General features: G+C 45.7%; 4 protein-coding genes across 4 annotated transcripts in view; 2 read left to right on the top strand and 2 right to left on the bottom strand.

Annotated features, from left to right (window-relative positions):
* LOC117044871 overlaps positions 1-24,290 on the top strand; it is a 628,087-nt gene that overhangs the window by 216,926 nt on the left and 386,871 nt on the right. The window lies entirely within an intron of this gene.
* LOC117044870 overlaps positions 1-24,290 on the bottom strand; it is an 878,236-nt gene that overhangs the window by 572,885 nt on the left and 281,061 nt on the right. The window lies entirely within an intron of this gene.
* On the bottom strand, positions 9,032-9,993 carry LOC117044972 (olfactory receptor 51G2-like). Its single transcript, XM_033145766.1, has one exon. The coding sequence runs from the start codon at positions 9,991-9,993 to the stop codon at positions 9,052-9,054; it is 942 nt and encodes a 313-aa protein (XP_033001657.1). The 3' UTR covers positions 9,032-9,051.
* LOC117044971 (putative olfactory receptor 52P1) lies at positions 17,109-18,913 on the top strand. Its single transcript, XM_033145765.1, is given in 3 exon segments — positions 17,109-17,316; positions 18,155-18,423; positions 18,425-18,913. Coding segments are annotated over 3 exon segments (966 nt in total).

The following is a 24,290-nucleotide window of genomic DNA, read 5'->3' as shown; positions in this document are numbered from 1 at the left end:
TTATCCTTATACAGGTTCAAATTCTTGTTTGTGAGATTGATACCTAGGTATTTTACAGATTTAACAAAATTGAGGCCTGTGGCTTCTTGAATTCTTTGAATCTGTTCTGCACTCAGATTTTTACCTAAAACTTTGGTTTTCTGCTTATTTAATTTAAAGCCAGCTACAAGTCCGAATTGTTCAATTAATTCCAAAGCTCTGGGGACACTGCCTTCTGGTTCTTGCAGGGATAGCATCAAATCGTCCGCGAAGGCACGTAATTTGTATTCCTTCTCTCCCACTTTAATTCCTTTTGTCTGTTTATCTTTCCGAATCATATTCAGAAGGACTTCCAGGACCGTAATAAAAAGTAAAGGGGAGATAGGGCACCCTTGTCTTGTTCCTTTCTCTACTTCGATCTCCTCCGATATCACACTGTTTACAATGACTTTTGCTCTTTGTTCTGTGTAAATGGCCTTAATGCCATTTAAAAAATTTTCTCCAACTCCCATCTTTTCCAAATTCTTTTTCATGAATATCCAGGATACTTTGTCAAAAGCTTTCTCTGCATCAACAAACAATAGTGCTGCATCTGTGTTTATGTCTCTCTCCAGTTTTTCTAAGATGTCCACAATGATTCTCGTGTTATTACTTATTTGCCTTCCTGGCAAGAAACCTGCTTGGTCTCTATGTATATGATCTTTCAACACTCTTTTCAACCTTGTAGCCAAAACATTTGCAAAAATTTTATAATCCACATTCAAGAGGGATATTGGACGATAGTTTTTCATTAGAGTCTTATCAGTATCTGGTTTTAAAATCAGTGTGATAAAGGCTTCTTTCCACGTCTCTGGTGCCCTATCTCCTTCTAGTATTCTATTGCAAATTTCTCTTAACGGCTGTGATAGCCAGTCTTTCAATATCTTGTAATATTTTGCTGTTAATCCATCCGGTCCTGGAGCCTTCCCCAGTTGCATGTTGTTTATTGCATCTTCTATTTCTTGTGTCGTTATTGGGTGGTTGAGAATTGTTAGTTTTTCCTCTGGGACCTTTTGCAATCCGTTCTTCTCCAGAAATCGGTCTATCTCTACTTCATCTATCTTCTCCTCCTTGTACAGTTGTTTATAGAATCTCTGGAAGCACCATCTGATTTCCTCCGGTTTCTCTACATTTTTTCCATTTACTACCAATTTACTGATGACATTTGCCTTTTGTCTTTTCTTTAATTGCCAAGCTAGTAGTTTTCCACATTTATTTGCAGATTCAAATGTTCTTTGTTTCATCATTTTCACTTTCCATTCGATGTCTTGATTCATGATATTCGCATATTGGGATTGCAAGTATTTGATTTCTTTTTGGATTTTAACACATCTGGGATGTCCTCTTAGTTCTTTTTCCTTTTCTTTGATTAATTTCAACAGTCTCTCCATCTCTGCACTTTGTTGTTTCTTCTTTTTTGCCTTTTCACTAATGAGGAATCCTCTCATTACCGCCTTACTTGCATCCCAGGCAATCCTTTTCTCCACATCTGAATTCCAATTAATTTGAAAATATTCTTTCATCTTTTTCGCCGCTCTTTCTACTAGCTTGGTATCTCTCATCAATGCATCATCCATTCTCCACCTGAAAGAATCCTTGGAAATCATTTTTAGGTTTACCTGCACCGGATTATGGTCTGAAAGCGTTTTAGGACCGATTTCTGCTTTTTGTAATTTTGGAGCCAATTCATTCGAGATCCAGATATAATCTATCCTCGACCATGACTGCTGAGATTCGCTGAAGTACGTTGCCTCTGTTTCTGTGGGATTTTTTAATCTCCAAGAATCTACCAAATTCAAATTGTCCACCATTTCAAAAAAAGTCTTTGGGAGTTTCCCATCATTTGTTAATTTTGTTCTTTGAGATCTGTCCATTAATGTGGAAACTGCCCCATTAAAGTCTCCAAGGCAAACTACCTTATAGTCCAAATAATCCAACAGCAAATCATGAATTTTTTTGTAAAAGATCGACTTTCCATCATTTGGTGCATAAAGTCCCAGAATCAAAAATTTTTCGCCTTGTACATTAATTTCAATTGCGATGTATCTCCCTTCTTCATCTTTAAATAGCTGTCTTGGGCTATATTTCTCCTTTGCATAAATCACTACTCCTCTCTTCTTGACCTTATCCGATGATATGAACTCTTGGCCTAATTTTTTGTTCTGTAACAATCTTCTGTGACGCCGAACTATGTGGGTTTCCTGTAGACATATTATATCCAAATTCTTCTTTTCTATGCTGTAAAACACTCTGCGTCTCTTTGGTCTCTGATTTAATCCCCGAACATTCCAAGTCATTAACTTGAGCGCCATTTCTTTGTTTATTCCTCTCCTCCAGTTGCCTGTCCTTTCTTATCTTGTTCTGGATCTTGGCTTGGTCCTGGTGGTCCCGGCGGTGGTGGGAATACTTCTGGAAACTTGTAGAGCTGTGCTGGATCCAATGGAGTTCCTTTGAAATGTTCCAGATGCTTGTCCAAGAACTTTTGCTTATCCGCCAAGGACCTTATTCTTATCTTTTTCCCTTCAAACGTGAATGCCAGGCCTTCTGGAAATTCCCAACTGAAGGAGATTTTTCTTCTTCTTAGCTCCGTCACCAGGTCGTTATAAGGAGCTCTTTTATCTAAAAAGAATCTGGGGATATCCTTGTAAAAAATTACTTTATTCTGCTGTACCACCAGGTTGTTTCTGTAGTGTAAATCCAGAAAGTAGTCTCTGTCGTGTCTATCGTGTAGCACAATCAAACAGTCACTGACTGTTTTAGTGCTTTTCTTTCCTCTGGAACCTCTTGGTCCAAATCTGAAGGCCTTCACTATGCGTGCTGAGACGTTTACCTCTTCTAACTCCCAAAAAGTCGAGAATAGTTCCACAATATAGGCTTTCAGGTCTTCCCCCTCCAATTCTGGAAGACCCCTTATTCTTAGGTTTCCTTCTCTCTGATGTAGTTGCAGAAAAGCAAGAGACTCTTCCACAGTCCTCTGTCGTGTTCCAATATTTTCGATCTGCTCCAAATCCAAATTGTCCAATTTTTCCTCCACCTTTTTTATTTTTTCTCTGACCACTTTAATTTCCTCCGAGTCCTTTTTTAACGTGGTCACCTCCTGCCCAATTTTATTAATTTCGTCTCTGTTCTTTCTTACGTTTTCCTCAATTTGGCCAATCGATTTTTCTAACGTTTGGGTGGAGGCTTTAATATCGGCCTTAATATCCACTTGGAGCTTTTCTATTGCAGAGTTAACTGTTGTATTCACTGATGCACCAATAGCATTCACCGATTCTTGTGTTTGCTTCAACCCTTCGGTGACACTTTTCAAGCCTTCTGCAATTTCTGCCACACTTGCAGCCAATTTCTCCATTTGTTCCTGAAGAGTTAAGGAAACAGAGCCTTTTCTTTTTTCAGAGCCAGTTCCTTTAGATCTAGTTTCCATTCCCTGTGGGCTCTGCAACTGTAATCTCAAGGTCACTCCAGTTGCTATAGTAACAATCTCAGACATTCACAGCAGAAGACCAACAGTCCCAAAAGTAAACACCAGGTGGCCTGCAGCTAGCTTTCTGAGAACAAAGAGGCTGCTGAGCCAGGAGTCCACAATAGTCCATTAATCCAACTTTTAGGCAAAGAGTTCAGATTTTTCAGAATTGTAAATTCCTTAAAGCCAAGAAGAGTCTATTTTAAATAGCCCAAGCCAGTAACTGTTTTCTCACTTGCAGTGTAACCACCAAGTCTTTAAAGTAGCTTGTATCTGGCTGTAAAAGAGTCAAAGTATCTCCACTGGTAAACAGTCACTGTAACACTAGGGTCCCAACAAAGAAAAAATGGCAACAATATATTGCAGCCCGCTACTGACCCGGAATCCTAGTCCAGAGGGGGAGCGGTGTCTTCTTTTGCCATATCAACTGTTTTTAAGTCTTTAAACAGCCTTTAAACAACTTTTAAGTAACTTTTAAAAAGTTTAGCAGAGTTCGCAAAACTTTCCCGTTAGCCGCGGCTTTGATCCTTTAGCGCTACCAAGCTCGCGCAAACAGTTCAAAGGGAACAGGCTTCCTTTTGGAGTTTCCTCTGCAAGCAGTGCTCTTTAAACTTGTAAAATAGTCCAAATTTTTAACTTACAGAGTTTCTTTGGAAGTTTCTATGTAGGAAGTGCCGGGTGCTCAGGTCTGGCGGGATCGCTGCTTTGATCCTCCGCAGGCAGCCGCTTCTTCAGTCCCGTGCTGGGGCTCCGCTCGCCCGATTCTCCCCCTTACGAGGGTAAATCAGGAGCGGAGACAGCACGTCTGGGACCCACGAAGCCGTCGGTCCACGGGACGCTCTTCCCGTGGCTTTAAGGGACCCGTGGCGCAGGCACGGAGCTCCCTATCGCCTAACGGAGGACGGAGCCGTCGGACTCCCGTCCGCCATTGACTCGGCACCTAACCGGAAGTCCAGAAGAGTTTGGATTTGATATCCCGCTTTATCACTACCTGAAGGAGTCTCAAAGCGGCTCACATTCTCCTTTCCCTTCCTCCCCCACAACAAACACTCTGTGAGGTGAGTGGGGCTGAGAGACTTCAGAGAAGTGTGACTAGCCCAAGGTCACCCAGCAGCTGCATGTGGAGGAGTGGAGACACGAACCCGGTTCACCAGATTACGAGTCCACAGCTCTTAACAACTACATCACACTGTGATGACATTCACATCTTTACCTGGAAATGCTGGATAATGACCCTGAGACTTCCTGCATGCAAAGCAGACACTCTAATACTGACACTTCTTCAAGAATAAAAGGATACCTTGCAGTGAAGGGGATGGAGAAATCCTGATCTCCTTGACCCAAGTCTCCCTGCTTGAGAGTTTCAGGGGCTGGAAGAGTGACCTGGGGGTGATATTTGCTGGGTCCAGGAAGGCTCTTCTCTTGGATGCTGCTAAGCTGCTGTGGAAGAGCCGCCTTGTGGCTCTATTAATAAAGTGCTCTAACCCCACAGAGGCTTCGCAATGACCGTGAGCACCAGAGTCCCTCTGCTCTGCAGAGTCCCACACTTGCAGTGAGATTGCTAAAAATTACTCTAAACTAGCCTTTCTTTTTAAGATCTTTTTTCTCCCCCCATATACCCTCAGCATGTAGAAGATCTCTCTCTCTCTCTCTCTCTCTCTCTCTCTCTCTCTCTATATATATATATATATATATATATATATATATATATATATATATATATATTCATAATAGCAAAAACATTACCTTAAAAGACATAAAATAAAATATTTAAAACAACTATATATATAATCAATATTGATTGCACAGAATGGGATTACGTGAATCCCCTGACTCTCTCTCCCCCCCCCCGTTCCTTTATATTATTTTCATTTATGAATGTCAATAAAATCTTTATCTCTATTTAATTACAATTTTGTACATTGTCTATAGTATTACAAGTGTCTTTTAAAATCCTGCTAATGTGTTGACTTGTGTACATTGCTTTTGTAAATATGTAATAAACAATTCCCATTATTTTTTTAAATTTGATGTCATCTTGATTTCTAGGTTTCCTGGTTAATTTAGCAATTTCAGCATATTCCATTAACTTAATTTGCCAGTCTTCTTTGGTGGGGACTTCTTCTTCTTTCCAATGTTGGGCTAGCAATATCCGGGTGGCTGTTGTCTCATACATAAACAGATTCTTATGTTTTTTAGGTAGATCAATTCCTGTAATCTATATATATAAAAATGTTCAAGATAGGTCATTTGATGTAGCCGCAATGCTCCGTAACCACTTGACCGATTGCCTTCAAATTTGGACACAACATTCCTTGGCCATATGGGAAGGTTCTTAGATACCTAGATTGCAAAAAATACCACACCTTTCCCAGGTAAATTCATGAATTTGTTAAAAAAAAACCCAGCGCCCTACAGTGGACGTCAAAGACCACAGGCTGTGATATATTTCAGAGCTTACAGGGTTAAAACTGCTCTGGTCACATGACGTGCTGTTTTTCTGTGAGTCAGCATTTGGGATGCTTTCTCTTTCTGTTCTGCTGTGCCGGGAGTTAGCCATGCTGGGTCGTTTGTGCTGTAAATAATAAAACTTCTACATAAGGAAGAAGCCGGCTCCTGAGAGATTTATTGCTGCAGCTCCTTTACACACAGACCATCTTCCTGCTACGTGAGTGACTCTGAAATAGCTAAAATTGCTCTGCTAACAGCCCAGAAACTGGGAGGGGAACGTAGCAAAGCTGAAAGCATGCTGGACACCATTGCTGGTTCTGAAGAACCAACCCAAGTTTGGTAGGCAAAAGCAGGATCGTGTGTGCGGAGGACGGAGCTAGCATTTTTACCGGAGGCAGGCAGCATTTCAAATGGAGAAACTGTGGGGAGGGAAGCGAAAATGGGGTCTCCTTCCAGTGGGGGGGGGGGAGTCAGGCAGCCCAGGAGGAGAAAGGAGAGGGAGGGAGGGGGTCGTCAGAGGGAAGCCGCGCACAAACTAAAGAGAGAGAGAGTCCGCGACAAGAGAGGACAGGGAGTGGGGAATGGGAGAGGAAAAAACAACAGGTGACGGGGATGTCTCAGGGCTGTTTCCACAAAATGAGCCACAGCAACGCGTGGCCGGGTCAACTAGTACCCAATAAAAGGGCTTTTGGTTTTTGTTTTTTTTAACAAAGGTTACTCTGAACATTTTTCTCAGTTCTTTATATATCATTTCCAAGAATTTGAAATCAAAATGAAAGGCACAAATACAGGATGGTTGACACCTGGCTTGAGAGCAGTACATGTGAAAAGGATCTAGGAGTCTTGGTAGACCATCAACTTGACATGAGTCAACAGTGTGATGCAGCAGCTAAAAAGGCCAATGCAATTCTGGGCTGCATCAATAGGAGCATAGCGTCTAGATCAAGGGAAGTAATAGTACCACTATATTCCGCTCTGGTCAGACCTCACCTGGAATACTGTGTCCAGTTCTGGGCACCACAGTTCAAGAAGGATACTGACAAGCTGGAACGGGTGCAGAGGAGGGCAACCAAAATGGTCAAAGGCCTGGAAACGATGCCTTATGAGGAACGGCTTAGGGAGCTGGGTATGTTTAGCCTGGAGAAGAGAAGGTAAAGGGGTGATATGACAGCCATGTTCAAATATATCAAAGGATGGCATATAGAGGAGGGGGAAAGGTTGTTTTCTGCTGCTCCAGAGAAGCGGACACGGGGCAATGGATTCAAACTACAAGAAGGAAGATTCCACCTAAACATTAGGAAGAACTTCCTGACAGTAAGAGCTGTTCGACAGTGGAATTTGCTGCCAAGGAGTGTGGTGGAGTCTCCTTCTTTGGAGGTCTTTAAGCGGAGGCTTGACAGCCATCTGTCAGGAATGCTTTGATGGTGTTTCCTGCTTGGCAGGGGGTTGGACTGGATGGCCCTTGTGGTCTCATCCAACTCTAGGATTCTATGATTCTATGAATTTTTGAATAACCTTACATTGCCACCACATATGACAAAACAAAGCTTTTGTTTCTTTAGATTTCCAACACTTATTTTCTCTTGTTTTATACAAGCATGTAGATGAACTCCAAGATGGAGCAGCTTTGCCGAGTGCCTTTTCCCTGGAAAAATAGGTACAGGTATTCACCATGAAGTTGCTACAGTGAGTGCCACACTTTTTGGCAAACAGAAAAATATGTGCCGGTACTGTGTGCCCTTGAGTGCCCCCTGGGAAAACAAGCACTGGCTTTGCCTGGTTCACTGTGTAGTCACAGCTACAAAATGCCCCCAAATAAACAGATAGGTAAGGTAAGGTAAAAGGTAAAAGGTAAAAGGTAAAGGACCCCCAGATGGTTAAGTCCAGTCAAAGGTGACTATGCATTTGTGGCGCTCATCTCGCTTCAAGCCGAGGGAGAGGGCTTTGTTCACAGACGGCTTTCTGGGTCATGTGGCCAGCATGACTATACCGCTTCTGGCACAACGGGACACCGTGACGGAAACCAGAGCGCATACCTTCCCACCACAGCAGTACCTATTTATCTACTTGCGCTGGTGTGCTTCCGAACTGCTAGGTTGACAGGAGCTGGGACAAAGCAATGAGAGGTCATTCCATCTCAGGGATTCGAACCGCCGACTTTCCAATTGGCAAGCCCAAGAGGCTTGCACCACCCTCGTACCACAAACCTCCGATCCATAGGACAGTTTCCAGCAGCTGCTGAAGTTGGAAAGTGAACATTTGGGGAATTGAGAAATCCACACGACGCCCCCCTGACCCATAAGCAACACAGTGTGACTAAACGACCATATTCATAATAATTTATTATTTATGCCCCGTCCATCTGGCTGGATTTCCCCAGCCACTCTGGGCAGCTCCCAGGAGTCCAGGCCCTGAAGGAAACCCTCACCAAATCTTGAGAAGGTCCACCACTGTCAGGCAACCCTCACCCAGTTGTGTGGAATGGAGCCCATCACCATTTCGCCTCTTCTTCTACCCATTGTGTCCACATGAGCTTCACTTAGTTGTGGTTGGGGGGCATTCAAGTACTCTGAGTAGCAAATCAGCCACAGCAACGAAAGAACCCAGGAAGGGAGCCAGAGGGTCGTCTGGTCCAACTCCCTGCAAGAATATGCAGCTGTCCCACATGGGGGTCTAATTTGCAACCTTGGCATTATCAGCTCCACGCTCTAACCAACTGGACTATCCAGGCTGTTTAATCTTGTATTTGTTTAGAGAAGGCAGAAGAGATGTGATAACATTAGACATAGAGGGAAACAACCCAACAGAAATAGCATTCTAACTGGTACAACTCAGAGAGGGACAGTGCTGTTTTTCTACAATGCCTGGCACAATATTGATGAATGGATATTGGTCACAGTGAGCTGAGTGACTGGCTCTCTCTTGGAATTCCCTTGGATGAATGGTCCCAGGGTCTTGCCTGAAGGATCATGAGGCCACCGCCTTGCTGGAGGAAAGCATGTCAGTGGCAGGATGGGAACATCATGAATGCCTCATTGGGTTCCATGATGGGGGGGGGAAGCAGGATACAAACATAGGAAAATAAAATGGAGCAAACAATCCATCAACTGACAAATCCTTCAGGAGTTCCTGACCATTCTGAGGATCCTGCTGTAGATCTGCTTTGTTTTGATGCTGTAGATGATGGGGTTCATCAGGGGTGGCAGGAGGATGTAGACATTTCCCATGATGACGTGGAGGAGGGCAGGTGCATGCTGTCCAAACCGGTGTACGATGGAGAGCCCAAGCACCGGGACGTAGAAGACCAGGACGGCACAGATGTGGGAGACGCAGGTTCCCAGGGCCTTGCGGTGGCCCTGGTTGTCAGAGGCCATGCCCAGGACAGTCCTCAGGATGAGGCCATAGGAGATGAGGGTGAAGAGCAGGTCAGAACCCATGGTCAGGAGGATGAGGATGAGGGCATAGAGGCTGTTGAAGGTTGTGTTGGCGCATGCCATGCGGATCATATCCTGGTGCAGACAGTAGGAATGGGAAAGGACAGCGTGTGGACAGTAGGGGAACGTCAAGAGGAGAAAGACAGGGGGCAGTAGGAACAAGGTGCTCCTTAGCAGGAGGACCAGCCCAATTCTGGCCACCCTGCTGGAGTTCAGCAGCGCTGCATACCTCAGAGGAGAGCAGATGGCCAGGAATCGGTCTAGGGCCATGGCAAAGAGCACAGCTGACTCCATGAAGGAGAAGGAGTGGATGAAGAGGAGCTGAGCTACACAGGCTTCCTTGCTGAGCTTCTTCACCTGGAACCAGAGGACGCCCAGTACTGTGGGTGCCGTGGTGAGGCAGAGACCCAAGTCAGTGGTGGCCAGCATTGCCAGGAAGTAGTACATGGGCTGGTGCAGACTGGGCTCCGTCCGTATGACATAGAGGATGGTGCAATTTCCCAGGATGGCTGCCAGGTAGGCAGAGAAGATGGGGATCCCAATCCAGCCATGAACTGCCTCCAGCCCAGGGAAGCCCCTCAAGGCAAGCACTGCAGTGCTCAGGTTGGCGAAGGTATCCTGCACCATGGTGAACCTCGGCTACAGTGCTATCTTCACTTCCAGGATCTCTCACACAGAAATGGAGCATTTGGACGGAGATGATCAGTTGTCATCTTTCAGGATGGAATGCAAGGAAGAATTCCTGACTTCTTCGAGAATTAAAGGATAACTTGCAGTGAAGGGGATGGAGAAATCCTGATCTCCTTGATCTGAGTCTCCCTCCTTGAGTGTTTCAGGGGCTAGTAGAGTGGCCTGGAGGGGATCTTTGCCGGGACAGGAATGGTCTTCTCTTGGATGCTGCTAAGATGCTGTGGAAGAGCCTCCTTGTGGTTCTCTGAGCTCCAAGGGTAGGGCTTCTGTGCCTTGAGTTCTTCACCGCTGCTCCTTTCCAAGTAACTGAGAGAAAACCATGTTGTCTAAGCTGACATGGAAGAATGCTATTCTCCCCCCGCCCTTTTCATTTTGTTTTGGGGAATGAGAGTTTCCACGCAATATTTGGTTGCAAGAAAGAGGACTGGCTATGAGTGTTTATAGAGGACCTTCTTGATGTGGGGATGATGAGGATGATAGTGCAGCTTAGGAACCCCCAGACAATAACAATGATGGGGAGATCCACAGTGCCTGGAACAATGCAGCTGATTTGCTGCCTGTGCCATTAATTAAATGCTCCCATGAGCACCTTCTTTGAGCAGGTGCCTCCTTTAGTCTCTTGACTCTGGAAGTAGCCAGGGAGTAACACTCAATTCGAGGAACAGGAGGAATTATTCTGAGCTCTTCCACGCTCACAAGGAAACTTCCTCTTATTGTTGGAATTACCCACCAGTGGTTGATTCCTACAAAGGATGGGAGCTGGGCTAAGGGCCTTTGGTGGTCTCCCTCACTGATCCGGAAGACAAGCTCTCCACCAATTCCCAACAGGGGTGTAGCTCCCCTGTCCAGTACCTGAGATAGGTCAGCCACCAAGGTGCCCAAGGCTGTTTTCAGACAAGAAATGGGCTAGAACCAAGAGTGAAATGGATCAAGATCATTTGTACAACCCAAGACCATTTTGACTGGAGCATCTTCATGATCTGGAGCTCCAAAAAAAGGGATCATTATCAAGGCAGGAGAGACCCAAAGAGGCGTTTTTGCAACAGTGGTTTTACAGTGAACTCATCCACTGCACCCCACACCTTAGCCCACCTTCAACAACCAGGTGCCCTCTATGACTACAACTCCCATCAACCCCATCGAGCACGGCTTTTCTGTCTGGGGAAGATGGGAGATGTAGTCCAAAACTTCCAGAGAGTGTAGTGGGGAATTCCCCAGACACACTTGGATTGCCAATAAAGACTCCAGCCAAAATATAGGAGCAAAACAGCAGCCCGTAGGCCTGATCTTTATTGTTGCAACAAGACTTCAAACTACAGCATAGCAGAAGAGAGAAGCCCCGAGCAAAGGCTGGCTCCCCTTTTTATAAGTTTCTGATAGTTACCCACAACACCTTTAGTGAAACATCATAGGTAAAGGTAAAGGAACCTTTGACCATTAGGTCTAGTTGCGGACGACTCTGGGGTTGCAGCGCTCATCTTGCTTAAATGGCCAAGGGAGCCGGCATACAGCTTCCGGGTCATGTGGCCAGCATAACTAAGCCGCTTCTGGCGAACCAGAGCAGCACATGGAAACGCTGTTTACCTTCCTGCTGGAGCGGTACCTATTTATCTACTTGCACTTGACGTGCAAGGTTGGCAGGAGCAGGGACCGAGCAACGAGAGCTCACCCCATCGTGGGGCTTCGAACCGCCGACCTTCTGATCGGCATGCCGTAGGCTCTGTGGTTTAACCGACAGCACTACCTCTTGTCCCTCGGGTCATAACTATGTCACAAATTGGGAGGGGTCTTCTGGCAGAAACCTGAGCACCAGTCTTGCCCCCGTCCCTCACCACACCTCCACCTCCCACCCTTTTGGTGACTCAAAGGTTTTCCCAGCCACTTTAAGCACACCCTTTTGTCTTGACTGAGACCCCAGTTCACTGAGGTTGGGTTTGCAGTTGTTCTTGGAATGACTACCTGTCTGGCACTCAGGTGTCAGGATGCCAGCGATTATCACCCAGGCAGTGTTGCCAGCTGAGTACATGTGGTCACACAGCTTCAGGGATTATAGCTGCCCCATCTCATGTCCCAAGCTCCTCCCCTTATAGCCTGCTGAGTAGAAGTGTAAATCCACCACAGGAATCATTTTATATGAATTTCTAAAAGTTTTAGTGACAGAGGAGCCTTCTAAAGTAGGCATAGGCAACCTTGGCCCTCCAGATGTTTTGGGACTACAGTTCCCATCATGCTTGACCACTGGTCCTGTTAGCTAGGGATCATGGGAGTTGTAGTCCCAAAACATCTGGAGGGCTGAAGTTGCCTATGCCTGTTCTAAAGCTAGAGCTGAGGCTGGTTTGACGGCTGCAGTGCCAGTATAGCCCTTGGTAGGGGGCGCTGTTTCATGTCTAGGCATACTCTTCTCCAATAGGCTGGGATTTAAGTTGCTGTGAAGGTTATGGGTTTTGATTGGTTGCTAGTTTCACAGTTATTTAAATGGTGGCTGCGGATTGGCCAAGCGCCTTGTGAATGGAAAGGTCTGAGTTTGCTACGGCAAGCGGTCTACCCATATCTACAGGTGTGCTTTGGATGGAGACGGGGAAAGGAGGCATTAACAGGGGGTGTGAATGGGGCATTTGAGGTGGAGTGGTCCTGCTTATTGGAGGGCTGCCCACCCCCCTTTCCTTCCTATGAATTCCGGTAACAAGTGGCTCCTGGTTAGCTAAGGCTGCCCTCCCCTCATGAAGAGAAGCATCTGTCAACACCCTCCACCCATTTTGTGAGGCCTCGCAATGGCCTCTTTTAATACCCAGGAAGGGAGTCATCAGGCATGCAGCCGACCTCAAATATTGGTTTGTTTTATTTTTATTTCAAAGTGACACACAATGTGAAATGGGGAGTGAGGGGTGGAATCAATAAATAAAACCAATTTAAGCATAATAAAGTGTGACCTTGTTGTGCCTATAAAAGGAACGAGCAAGCACCCGAGAATAAACCCAAATTGCACCCCTCTCACTTTATGGTGCATTTAAGTCCTTTCTGGTGAGTTAAAGGGGCTGGAGTAATATCACTTTGCCGTATTCTTATGCATTCCTTTCATCTTTAGTAATTGTGCTGATTATGTCTCAAAAGTGAAACATAAGTGCCAGTCTAAACTCAATGACAGTTTGTATCATTTGGACAGCAATCTTTTATTGGGAACAGTAAACACCATGTACTGGAAAATTAAAAATCATCTAGGTCCAAGCTATCTGAAAGACCAGGCGATTTTGTTTTTTTTAAAGAAAATTTATTAAATTTTAATAATAAAACACACCAAAAATACAAAAAACAAAAAACAACAACTACAAAACTACAAAAAATACAAAAACCTTAACAAATAAACACTTATTTCACTATCCTTATCTTATTCCTAACATTGTTTGGGGACCTCCTCACATCCTCTCTTCTGCGTTCATTTCTAATCTTCTTTAGTAACTTTATAACATTGTAAAATCTTCTTTCTCATCAAATCTTAATCTTTATAAACAATAATTATCATTTAACTTTAATCTTAATCCTAATAAAAACAAATATATCATATTTCTAACTACTTCTTATATCCTATCTTAATCTAACTTCTGGCATTACTGTAGCCTCATATATCCACTGAGTCCAATTTCAAATGTCTATCTTTTCACGTCGTTTCAAATAGTCTTTGAATTTCTTCCAATCCTCCTGCACCGTGACCAGGCGATTTTGGAACTGCCTGCCTGCCTAGGGAAGTTAGACCAGGCTCCCTCCTCGTTGTCATTCTGCCAGCAGATGAAGACCTTCTTGTTTTCCAACAGTCTCTTGGGGACTGGCTGTTTTTACTGAAGAATGGTGCTGTGCTCTTCGCTCCACGAAGCAGCATTATACCTGCAGAACCTCCTGCCTGAGAAGCCTCTCCATCTGCTCCCTTTAAGGTGGTCTCATGAGCCCCCCACAAACTTGAAACACCTGAGAGGCTATTTAGGAAGACAAACTTGAAACACCTGAGAGGCTATTTAGCAGGTGAGAGGAGGAAGCCCAGGCGCTCCCGCCAACGTTGCACAGCCGCCCTTAAGCACCAGGGCCTCAGCTTCTGGGGATCTTTGCTGGGAGGTTGGCAAAGGAAGCCTATAAAGGCTGCTGCCTGCCCTTCACAGATGCCCCCTTGTAGAATCGGTATCATCAGGACCCCATAAGGACTCTGCCTCTCCACTGCTTGCCGGGTGAGTTTTTCTAATACAAAGCGAGTCAGCACTTCAAGCTTCCGTTGGTGGCCACCAGCGCAGCCTCCACAACATAAGAAGAGTCTGCTGGATCAGGCCAGTGGCTCATCTGGTCCAGTATCCTGTTCTGACAGTGGCTGGACAGTTGCCCATTATGGGAAACCCACAAGCAGCATTTGAGCACCAGAGCCTGATCCCCACCTGCGGTTTACAGCAGCTGGTTTTCAGAAGCATTGCTGCCTCCAGCTGTGGATTTGCAGAGCCATAGATTGTCTTCTTCTCCTCCATGAAGGATATCTGTCTGTGTTCATTCACAAGGTTGTGCCTTGTGTAGCTGCTTTTCTTCCTGAACCCTGTGGGACAATGGAGGGGAAGGAATTCAGTTCACCTTTTGTCTAAAGATGAACTTCCTTAATTTGCACTGAGCATAGAGCTGTCCTTTGAAATTCTCTGAGATTTGCATTCCAGCTCCATGGCCAAGAAATATGTACAGTGGTGCCCTGCTAGACAAATGCCTCGCTAGACGAAAAACTCGCTAGACGAACGGCATTTGCTAGCGGAAGGCTGCCCCACAAGACGAAAAAGTCAATGGGGCTGTCTCGCAGACGAAATTTTTTTTCGGCGCAAAAACCTCCGCGCTGCATTGCCGCTTCACTAGACGAAAAATTCGCTCTGCGAAGACACTCGTAGAATGAATTATTTTCGTCTAGCAGGGCACCACTGTATAGTGATTGTTTTAACTGTTTTTTTAATATTGACTTTTAAATTAACTTAACTTTCCCTATGAAGAGTGGGTAATAAACTGAAATAACAGCAGCAACAACACACATATTATTGAAAATAATATACAAAAATGCATTGTAATAAGAAAAAGGGTTTTCCAAAAATGTGCATATTGGACAACATTTTGTATAAATGGGTCTGTTAGGAGAAACATGCACTAAAATCCTGCTGAATATTCTTTTTCTTTTTAAAAAAAATATATATATTCAGTTTTACATTTAACATTTACACTCATTCTTAAATCATAATAATATAAATGTAGGTTTCCCTGAATCCTTGGACTTCTCTCCACCCCTCCATGGGTTCCATTGTTAATCTTTCCCCACCTGCATCATATAATGTTTTCCATTTCCCCTTAAAATTCAGTTCATACCATAGTTCTTGTAACATTGCAATTGTTGTCACAATCCTGACAAAAATCCTGATGAATATTCATAACGACTTCTTTAATGTTATTTTTTTTAAAAATGCAAACGAAGTTGGAAGCAGCAATGATTCGGAATCTCAATTGTTGAAACTGTAGGAGGGGAGGGGGCCCTTGTGCTTGGATCCTTGTCAGGATCTTCCCCAGTACTGCTCATGAGTAACAGCAGAGCCTCTTTTGAAAACTGAAGCTATTTATTAAGCATTGCTATTTACAAGCGGAGATAGTCAAATACATGACCGTTCAGCCACTATCAGAATCCGGAAGTACATTCTTTCTCCTCCCTGCCCAACACCAGATTTTCAGCACCCTGAAACGATGTCTCCTGGGTCCTCTAGCCCCCCTGCGCAGTGCCTGCGTCAGAAGCTGTGAGCTTCTGTCCGATCTTGTCTGGCTGGTGGTGCTGGGTCTTTCAGCAGTGTCATGGTGCCCTTGCTCCTCTCCCTCGCTTGGAGACAATTCCTGTGATAAGCTGGATGAGGAGGAGGAGGGATCCGATTGCAAAAGGGGCTTGGGTTCCCTATAGCTTCATGAGCTTTCTTCCCTTGAAGAGCAGCTCTCCCTGCCCTGCTCCTGAGCAGGGCTTCCTCTCTCCCTCTCCTCGTGAGTAGCTGGGCTAGAATCATAGAATCCTAGAGTTGGAAGAGACCCCAAGGGCCATCCAGTCCAACCCCCTGCCAAGCAGGAAACACCATCAAAGCATTCCTGACAGATGGCTGTCAAGCCTCCGTTTAAAGACCTCCAAAGAAGGAGACTCCACCACACTCCTTGGCAGCAAATTCCACTGTCCAACAGCTCTCACTGTCAGGAAGTTCTTCCTGACAGATCCTGCTTGCGGATTTCTCATAATGGGCATCTGGTTGGTCATTGTGAGACCAGGGTGATGAGCCCCATTGGCCTGATCCAGCAGGGTCGTCTTATGTTTTTTACGTGCAAATGTGAAGAACTGAAGTGAAGACTGGATAAATGAGAAACTGAGCCAATCCAAAATGGAGAGATTTGTCCCTCCGTATGTGGGGCTGGACCTTGGAGAGTCCACAGGTTCCCCCAGTATATATTTCTTCTCTCGTTGCTGGAGCTCCATGCATAGCGCCAGGGCAGCTGAAGCAAAAGCTCTCTGTGCAGTCACAGAGGATGCTAGTGCAGGGAGCATTGTCACCCACCACCACCCCATATGTGATGACCAAGCGTCTGGAAATCAAGCCTCCTAAGGGATGGTTGAGGGAGTTGGGTATGGCGAAGGGGAGACTGAGAGCTGATAGGATGGTCACCTTCAAATATCAGAAGGTGCAGCAAGCTTGTTTCCTTCTGCTCCAAAGGGCTGAACCAACGGGTTCAAATTGCAGGAAAGGGGGTTCCGACTACACGTTAGGAAGAACTTTCTGAGGGTAAGAGCTGTATGACAGTGGAACAGACTCCCTCAGAAGAGGTTTTTAAATAGATATTGAATGGCCATCTGCTGGGGTTATTTAACTGGGATTCCTGTATTGCAGGGGGTTGGGCCAGATGACTCTGGGGATCCCTTCCAACTCTGCAATTCCACGATCTTCTCATGTCACCTTTGTGTGTGTCTGTTTTTCTCCTCTGGTTTTCAGGAGTGGATCATCTGCCTCTGATGAAGCTGGTTCCTCATGGCCCTGGCCAACCTGACCCACTCCTGGCCTCCTACGTTCTTCCTGCAAGGCATCCCAGGGCTGGAAGCCTACCACATGTGGCTCTCTGTGCCGGTGTCCTGCATCTACGTGGTGATCATTGCTGGGAACTGCACCATCCTCCTGGTGGTGGCCACGGAGCCAGCTCTCCACAGGCCCATGTGCTACTTCCTCTGCATGCTGGCCAGTGCTGTCAAGTATCCCGTATTGGCCGGGATTCTCACGTTTTTATACGCGTTTCCCGCTTTTATCCCGGATTAATCAAAATCCCGTTTTTTCCCCGGGTTGTGGGCGTGTTGGCCAGGCCATTGGCCGTTCCCTTCTCAGCGCACAGTTACGGAGAGGAGCGCTTCCTGTGGCCGCACTCTGAATTTCCGGGTTGGGCCATTCCTATTGCGCTCGGCGCGATTGGCCCTCTGGCTGACCGAGGGGCGGGGCGAGAACGGAGCCCTCCGGCGGCGCGTGGGTGGTCCCACGTTAAGGACATGCCCCTCGCGCCCTGCGATTGGTCGCAACGTTCTCTGGGCGAGAGGAGACTAAAGCGGCAGGATCGGTGCCTGGGTTCGATCCGCTCCCGTGCCGCTTGCCAGGATGAGCCGCGCAGGGGGATCCTTCGCTGGAGGGCGAACGCACTTTGCTCCTCTCTGCCTAGCGGAGCCCTCGCGGGAGAGCGGCCTCCCTCCGGAGCCGGTAAGCGGGGCAGCTGGTGGAATTTTTTTTGGGGGGGAGCATGATTGGTTGTTCTGCAGCCCGTGCAGGGGGCAGGAGGCGAACTCCCGGTCTCGCCGGGCAACGACTCCCCGGCGCTTTAAGATCGCCTCTTCCTCCAAGTGCTGCACCGAGCCCCAGCACGGGAACCGGGACTAGAGGGACCCGGACTCCGCCGCCTCTGCCCCGCCGCCTCCCGGCTCCTCGCTCCGCCCACTTTTGCTTCTGGCTCCGCCCACCACTGCCATGTGACTGTCACGTGAGGCTGCTGATCCCTTATTTTCAGATCCGAAAGTTGACAGCTATGATGCTGGCAGCTATTGACCTGGCAGCCTCCACCTCCGCCCTACCCAAGATGCTCTGCATCTTCTGGTTCCAGGGCGGGGAGATCCAGGCCGGTGCCTGCCTGGCCCAGATGTTCTTCATCCACGCCTTGTGCATGATGGAGTCGGCGGTGCTGCTGGGGATGGCACTGGACCGCTATGTGGCCATCTGCTTCCCGCTCAGGTACAGCTCACTCTTCTCCAGCTCGCTGGTGGCCAAGATGGCTGTGGCCGGCATGGTCAGGGGAACGCTGACTGATGGCACCTTGCCCTTTCCTGATCCGGAGGCTGTCCTACTGCCGGACCAACGTCATTCGCCACACGTACTGTGAGCACATGGCAGTGGTCAAGCTGGCCTGTGGGGACACCAGCATCAACCGCACCTATGGGCTGAGTGTGGCTCTGATCGTCATCGGAGGAGACCTTCTCTGCATCGGGCTCTCCTACTTCTTCATCGTCCGTGCGGTGCTCCGTCTCTCTTCCCGCGAGGCGAGGCACAAGGCTTTTGGCACCTGCGGCTCCCACCTCTGCGTCATCTTGATCTCCTACAGCCCCGCCCTCTTCTCCTTCTTCACCCACCGCTTTGGCCACGCCGTGGCCCCCCATATCCACATCCTGCTGGCCAACCTCTACCTCCTCTTCCCTCCCATGCTGAACCCCATTGTGTACGGAGTGAGGACCAAGGAGATCCGGGAACGGGTCACCAGGGTTTTCCTCCCAGGCAGGGTCATGGTGAAACTCAGGTTGAGTTGAGACTGAATCCACTCCCCCCCCCAACGCCAACCCTACCTGGCTGGAAGGGCCCTGGCAAACTGAGCTGGAGTCAGGTGGGTTAAGATCTGCATATCTGGCTCTTCAGCTCTGGGGGAAATTCAAAAAGCAGAGGGCCTCATCTAGGCTTTCAGGAGATGGCTGGAGGTAGAGAAGCTATTTTGCGAACATTTGTAGCTGGTTGGATTGGGTCAACCACCTTTCCTGTACTGCAAATCAGATGCCCCAAATAAGTTCTTCTGCAGCTCAGAATGCCATGATAGGTATGCGCTGCCTTGCTTAGAGGCAGTGATGCTTCTGAATCCCTGTTGCCTGGAAACCTGAGGAGGGGAGAGGGCTGCTCTTGTGCCCAGGTCCTGCTTGTGGGTTTCCCATAATGGTCACCTGGTCACCCACTGTGAGAACAGGATGCCGGACTAGAGGGGCCACTGGCCTGACCCAAAAATGGTCTCCTTGTCTTCACAGCTCAATCCCAGTCTGCATCTGCGTTGGAATTGTTTTCAATATGTCTTTATTGTTTGCTGCCCTGGGCTCCATGGGAGGAAATGTGGAATACAAATTAAACCAGTAAATGTGTCGGAAGGGGGCTCTTTGTGCGTGCAAATGTCTGAGTGTGGAGGTCCTTTACACAATGGTGGATTCTGGCTCCAGTGAAAACTCCCCACACTGGGAAACCCATGCCAGAATGCATCTAGAGCCCCATCTGATGCATGACAAACACAAAATGGCAAGGAAGAGGAAGAAATTAGCCTGAATGGTCCTACAAGCCCTGTTCTCTCAGTGCAAGGTGTGTGTGTGTGTGTCTTTGTGTGTGTGTGTGTGTGTGTGAACTAATCCAGAATGCAGCAGCTAGACTGGTGACTGGGAGCAGCTGCCGAGACCACATAACACTGGTCTTGAAAGATCTACATTGGCTCCCAGTACGTTTCCGAGCACAAGTGTTGGTGCTGACCTTGAAAGCCCTAAATGGCTTCAGTCCAGTATATCTGAAGGAGCGTCTCCACCCCCATCGTTCTGCCCGGTCACTGAGGTCCAGCTCCAAGGTCCTTCTGGTGGTTCCCTCGCTGCGAGAAGCCAAGTTACAGGGAACCAGGCAGAGGGCCTTCTCGGTAGTGGTGCCCGCCCTGTGGAACGCCCTCCCCTCAAATGTCAAGGAGATAAGCAACTGTCTGACTTTTAGAAGACTTCTGAAGGCAGCCCTGTATTTAGGAAGTTTTTAATGTTTAATGCTGTATTGTGTTTTTAATATTCGGTTGGGAGCCGCCCAGAGTGGCTGGAGAAACCCAGCCAGATGGGTGGGGGATAAAAAATAAATTATTATTATTATTATTATTATTATTATTATTATTATTATTATTATTATCCCCAGCCATTTGTAAAAAGACTTTCTCCCTTTCTCTGCTGGAGAAAACAGTTCATCTGGAGTTCAAGGGTTCAGGATGATACCCCCTTTGAAGTATCAGCAGCAGCCAGACACACACACACTGTCTTCAGAAGAAACAGAAAGCTAAAATGAGACTTTTAGGAGTGCTTTATAGAATATATTTACAGCTAACCCTAGGTAACCGTAGGTAGCGTTATATTTTAAAGTTGATAACAATTAAAAGGTATAATGTTATATATTGAAGTTCTCACCCTAGCCCACTAGGGGTGTGTGTATATAGTTCATTCTGCTGCAGTTTTCACTCAGGTCCACACATGCAAATGAGGGATTGAAAGTGATGTTCAGGGATTGGGTAACTACAGAAAATTGTTACTGTTGCTTGTAGCTGAGTTCTATATAAGCAGGCTGCTGAGCCCTTCAGTTCAGTCCTGTTCCAGCCTGAGAATAAACAGAGCTGCTTGAAGAATCACTGTGTTGTCTGCTATGTTCACCCACTATTCAATATATAATGTAGGCTAGACAATGTTTTGCAGGTAATCTAGCTGAGTATAGAATAATCAATGCAGCTGTGCAAAAACCCTGAAAACTTCTTGCGGCAAGGCTGTGAGCAAGCCAACAGTTGAATTCCTGTAGGAATCCTCGCATGTTAAGCCCTTCTCATAACCCATGAAAATGCCCCTTGCACCTTGTGTGCCCTGTTTCCACCCATGTCAGATCCACCCACTTCGTGACCCCATGGACCAGAGCACGCCAGGCACGCCTATCCTTCACTGCCTCCCGCAGTGTGGCCAAACTCATGCCAGTCGCTTCGAGAACACCGTCCAACCATCTCATCCTCTGTCGTCCCCTTCTCCTTGTGCCCTCCATCTTCCCCAACATCAGGGTCTTTTCTAGGGAGTCTTCTCTTCTCATGAGGTGGCCAAAGGACTGGAGCCTCAGCTTCAGGATCTGTCCTTCCAGTGAGCACTCAGGGCTGATTTCCTTCAGAATGGAGAGGTTTGATCTTCTTGCAGTCCATGGGACTCTCCAGCACCAGAATTCAAAAGCATCAATTCTTCGTCGATCAGCCTTCTACGTCAGCATACACTCGCTGAAAAGCCTTGGTGACCATTTTACCAGGCTTCTTGCCTTTCAGCTTTGTACCTGTAACATAAGACACATCAACATTACATTCCTTACAGTCATTACTGTCAAAGGAAAGCAAATAAAGCCCATCTTCTTTGTACGCATACAGATCTTCTTCATCTCTGGAGATCACACATCTCTCCCTTTTGCAGGAAACAGTGAAGTCCTGCTGCTTCTCTCTCATTCCCTCTTAGTTATGACAGGTGTTTCCATGAAATACTTTTGACACAGCACAGCTTCCTTCATGGCTTCATACTTTGGTCCGTGAGGGAGGGAGGGGCCACTTTTCCTCGGTTCCCCTCTCTCTTAGAAATCCCACTCCTGGGGTATTTTCCTTTGTTTGCCAGACTCAGGGGACCCTCTCAGCCCTTGCCACAGACTCAGGAGTCCCCTTTTCCTAGAAGATCTCTCCCCTCCTAACTGGAAGGAGAACCCAGAAGAAGAAAAGAGTCTTCCCACAGCTTAACTCCCGTCTGAATACTCTCTCCAGACCCTCAACATGCTCTTCCTATCTCAGCTACGACTGTTACTAGAGGATTAGCTGCCTCACTTCATGGAATTAACACCTTACTCCTTCAAAGTATTAGAGTTCAAAACTGTGATAACAAGGAAAGAAAAACAAAGGCAGAAATATATTTTGGTTGTCTTTTTTATATATATAAAAAAGTAAAAAACATAAAACACACCTACAAAAAACACAAACAAATCTTATATCAATATTCCATTTCCCCAGTAACATCTTGGTGGGACTTCCCCCGACCTCCCCTTCCCGGGTTTCATTGCAATTCTTATTATGCAATTTCATCATTCATTTTTAATCCTTGATATATCTAATTACCTATGAATTTATTACCCTTTATGCATCCCTTCTATCATTTATTATTTTTTATAATAATCCTATTTTCTACCAGAAACTTTTAGCTACTTCCTTAGAATTTCAAAAAATTTCAAACGTTACAGTATCTCTTTAAATATAGCTTAAATTTCTTCCAATCTTCCTGCACCGCTTCCTCCCGCTGATCACGCAGTCTCGCTGTCAGTTTGGCAAGTTCCATAAAGTCTATCATTTTCAGTTGCCATTCTTCTACAGTTGGTATCACTTGATTCTTCCAGTTCTTTGCAATAAGTAGTTTGGCTGCTGTTGTGGCATACAAAAAGAAAGTATAGTCCTGTTTGGAGATTTCCTCTCCTACAATTCCCAAAAGAAAGGCTTCTGGCTTCTTTAGGAAGGTATATTTTAGCACCTTTTTCATTTCATTATAAATCCTTTCCTAGAAGTCCTTTATGGAAGAAGGTTCCTTCTTTCTCTTTACACTTCCAACATTTATTATCTGATTCTTTATCTGATTTATTATCTATGATTCTATCACTTATTATCTGAGGAATGATACATTCTGGCAAGTTTTACCGGAGTTAGGTACCATCTATACATCATTTTCATCATATTTTCTTTCAAAATCATACAAGAAGTAAATTTAAGACCTTTCTTCCACAACCTCTCCGATTCGTTCAACATTGTGTTGTGCCCCACATCTTTGGCCCAATCAATCATAACTGATTTTACTTGTTCGTACTTGTTCGTCTTTCATATGCCATTCCAACAGTAAATTGTACATTCTGGAAAGATTCTTACACTTAGAATCCATCAATTCTGTCTCCAATCTGGACTTTTCTATCTGAAAACCTAAATTTTTATAATCTATTTTGAACATCTCATTAATCTGATGGTACTGTAACCAATCAGTCAGCCTGTCTTTAAGTTGGTCATATGGTTTTAACTTAAATTTATTGTTTTCTTCCATCAGTACCTCACTGTACTTCAACCAGTTAGAATCCATATTTGTCCTTTTCTGTGCTTTGGCTTCCAAAGGTGAAATCCACCTGGGTGTCTTATTTGCTAAGAGATCTTTATATCTAATCCAAACCTTGAACAATGCTTTCCTAATTATATGATTTTTGAAACCTATTTGGGCTTTTACTTTGCCCTACCATAGATTTGTATGCCACCCAAACAAGTCATCAAAGCCTTCCAGGTCAAGCAGATCAGTATTCCCCAACAAAAAACAATCTCTGAGCCAGCAAAACGCAGCTGACTCAAAATATAACTTCAAGTCTGGCAGGGAGAAGCCACCTCTTTCTTTCACATCAGTTAATAATTTAAACTTAATCCTCCGTTTTTTCCCCTGCCAAATAAACTTGCAAGAGTACCTTCTGCCATTCCTGGAAACATTTCACATTTTCTAGTATAGGCAACACTTGAAACATAAATAACATCTTTGGCAGTACATTCATCTTAACCACTGATATTCGGCCTAACAGAGATAACTTTAAATTTGACCATATTTCCAGATCTCTCTTAATTTCAATCCATAACTTTTCATAATTATCTTTATACAAACTCATTTTTTTGGTGTTAAATTCACACCCAACTATTTCACCTTATTGGCAAAGCTCAAACCAGTAGCCATCTCTAAATTACTGTCTCATCTAATGTGAGGTTTTTGCCCAAGACCTTGGTTTTACTCTTATTCAGTTTTAGGCCTGAGAACTGGCCAAATTCTTGTACCACCTCCAGTGCTCTACTTGCATGGGATTCCAGTTCTTGAAGTGTCATCACCAAATCATCTGCAAAGGCTTTGAATTTGTATTGTTTCGACCCTACCGTAATACCTTTAATCTCCTTGTCTTGCCTAATCATATTCAGGAGTACTGGTAATTCCAGGACAGAAATAAACAGCAGGGGAGAAAGTGGGCACCCTTGCCTGGTACATTTTTCAATTTTAAATTCTTCTGATACTACATTATTAATTATCTTTGCCTTTTGCGCAGAATAAATCGCATCAATACCAT

Source organism: Lacerta agilis, chromosome 4, assembly GCF_009819535.1.
Source record: "Lacerta agilis isolate rLacAgi1 chromosome 4, rLacAgi1.pri, whole genome shotgun sequence".
In the NCBI taxonomy this organism is placed as follows: Eukaryota; Metazoa; Chordata; class Lepidosauria; order Squamata; family Lacertidae; genus Lacerta; species Lacerta agilis.
This window is presented reverse-complemented; position numbering and strand designations above follow the sequence as displayed.

What these genes read in the sequence shown, in the direction of transcription:
- LOC117044972 (XM_033145766.1), bottom strand. Translation starts at nt 9,993, where the DNA reads ATGGTGCAGGATACCTTCGCCAACCTGAGCACTGCAGTGCTTGCCTTG.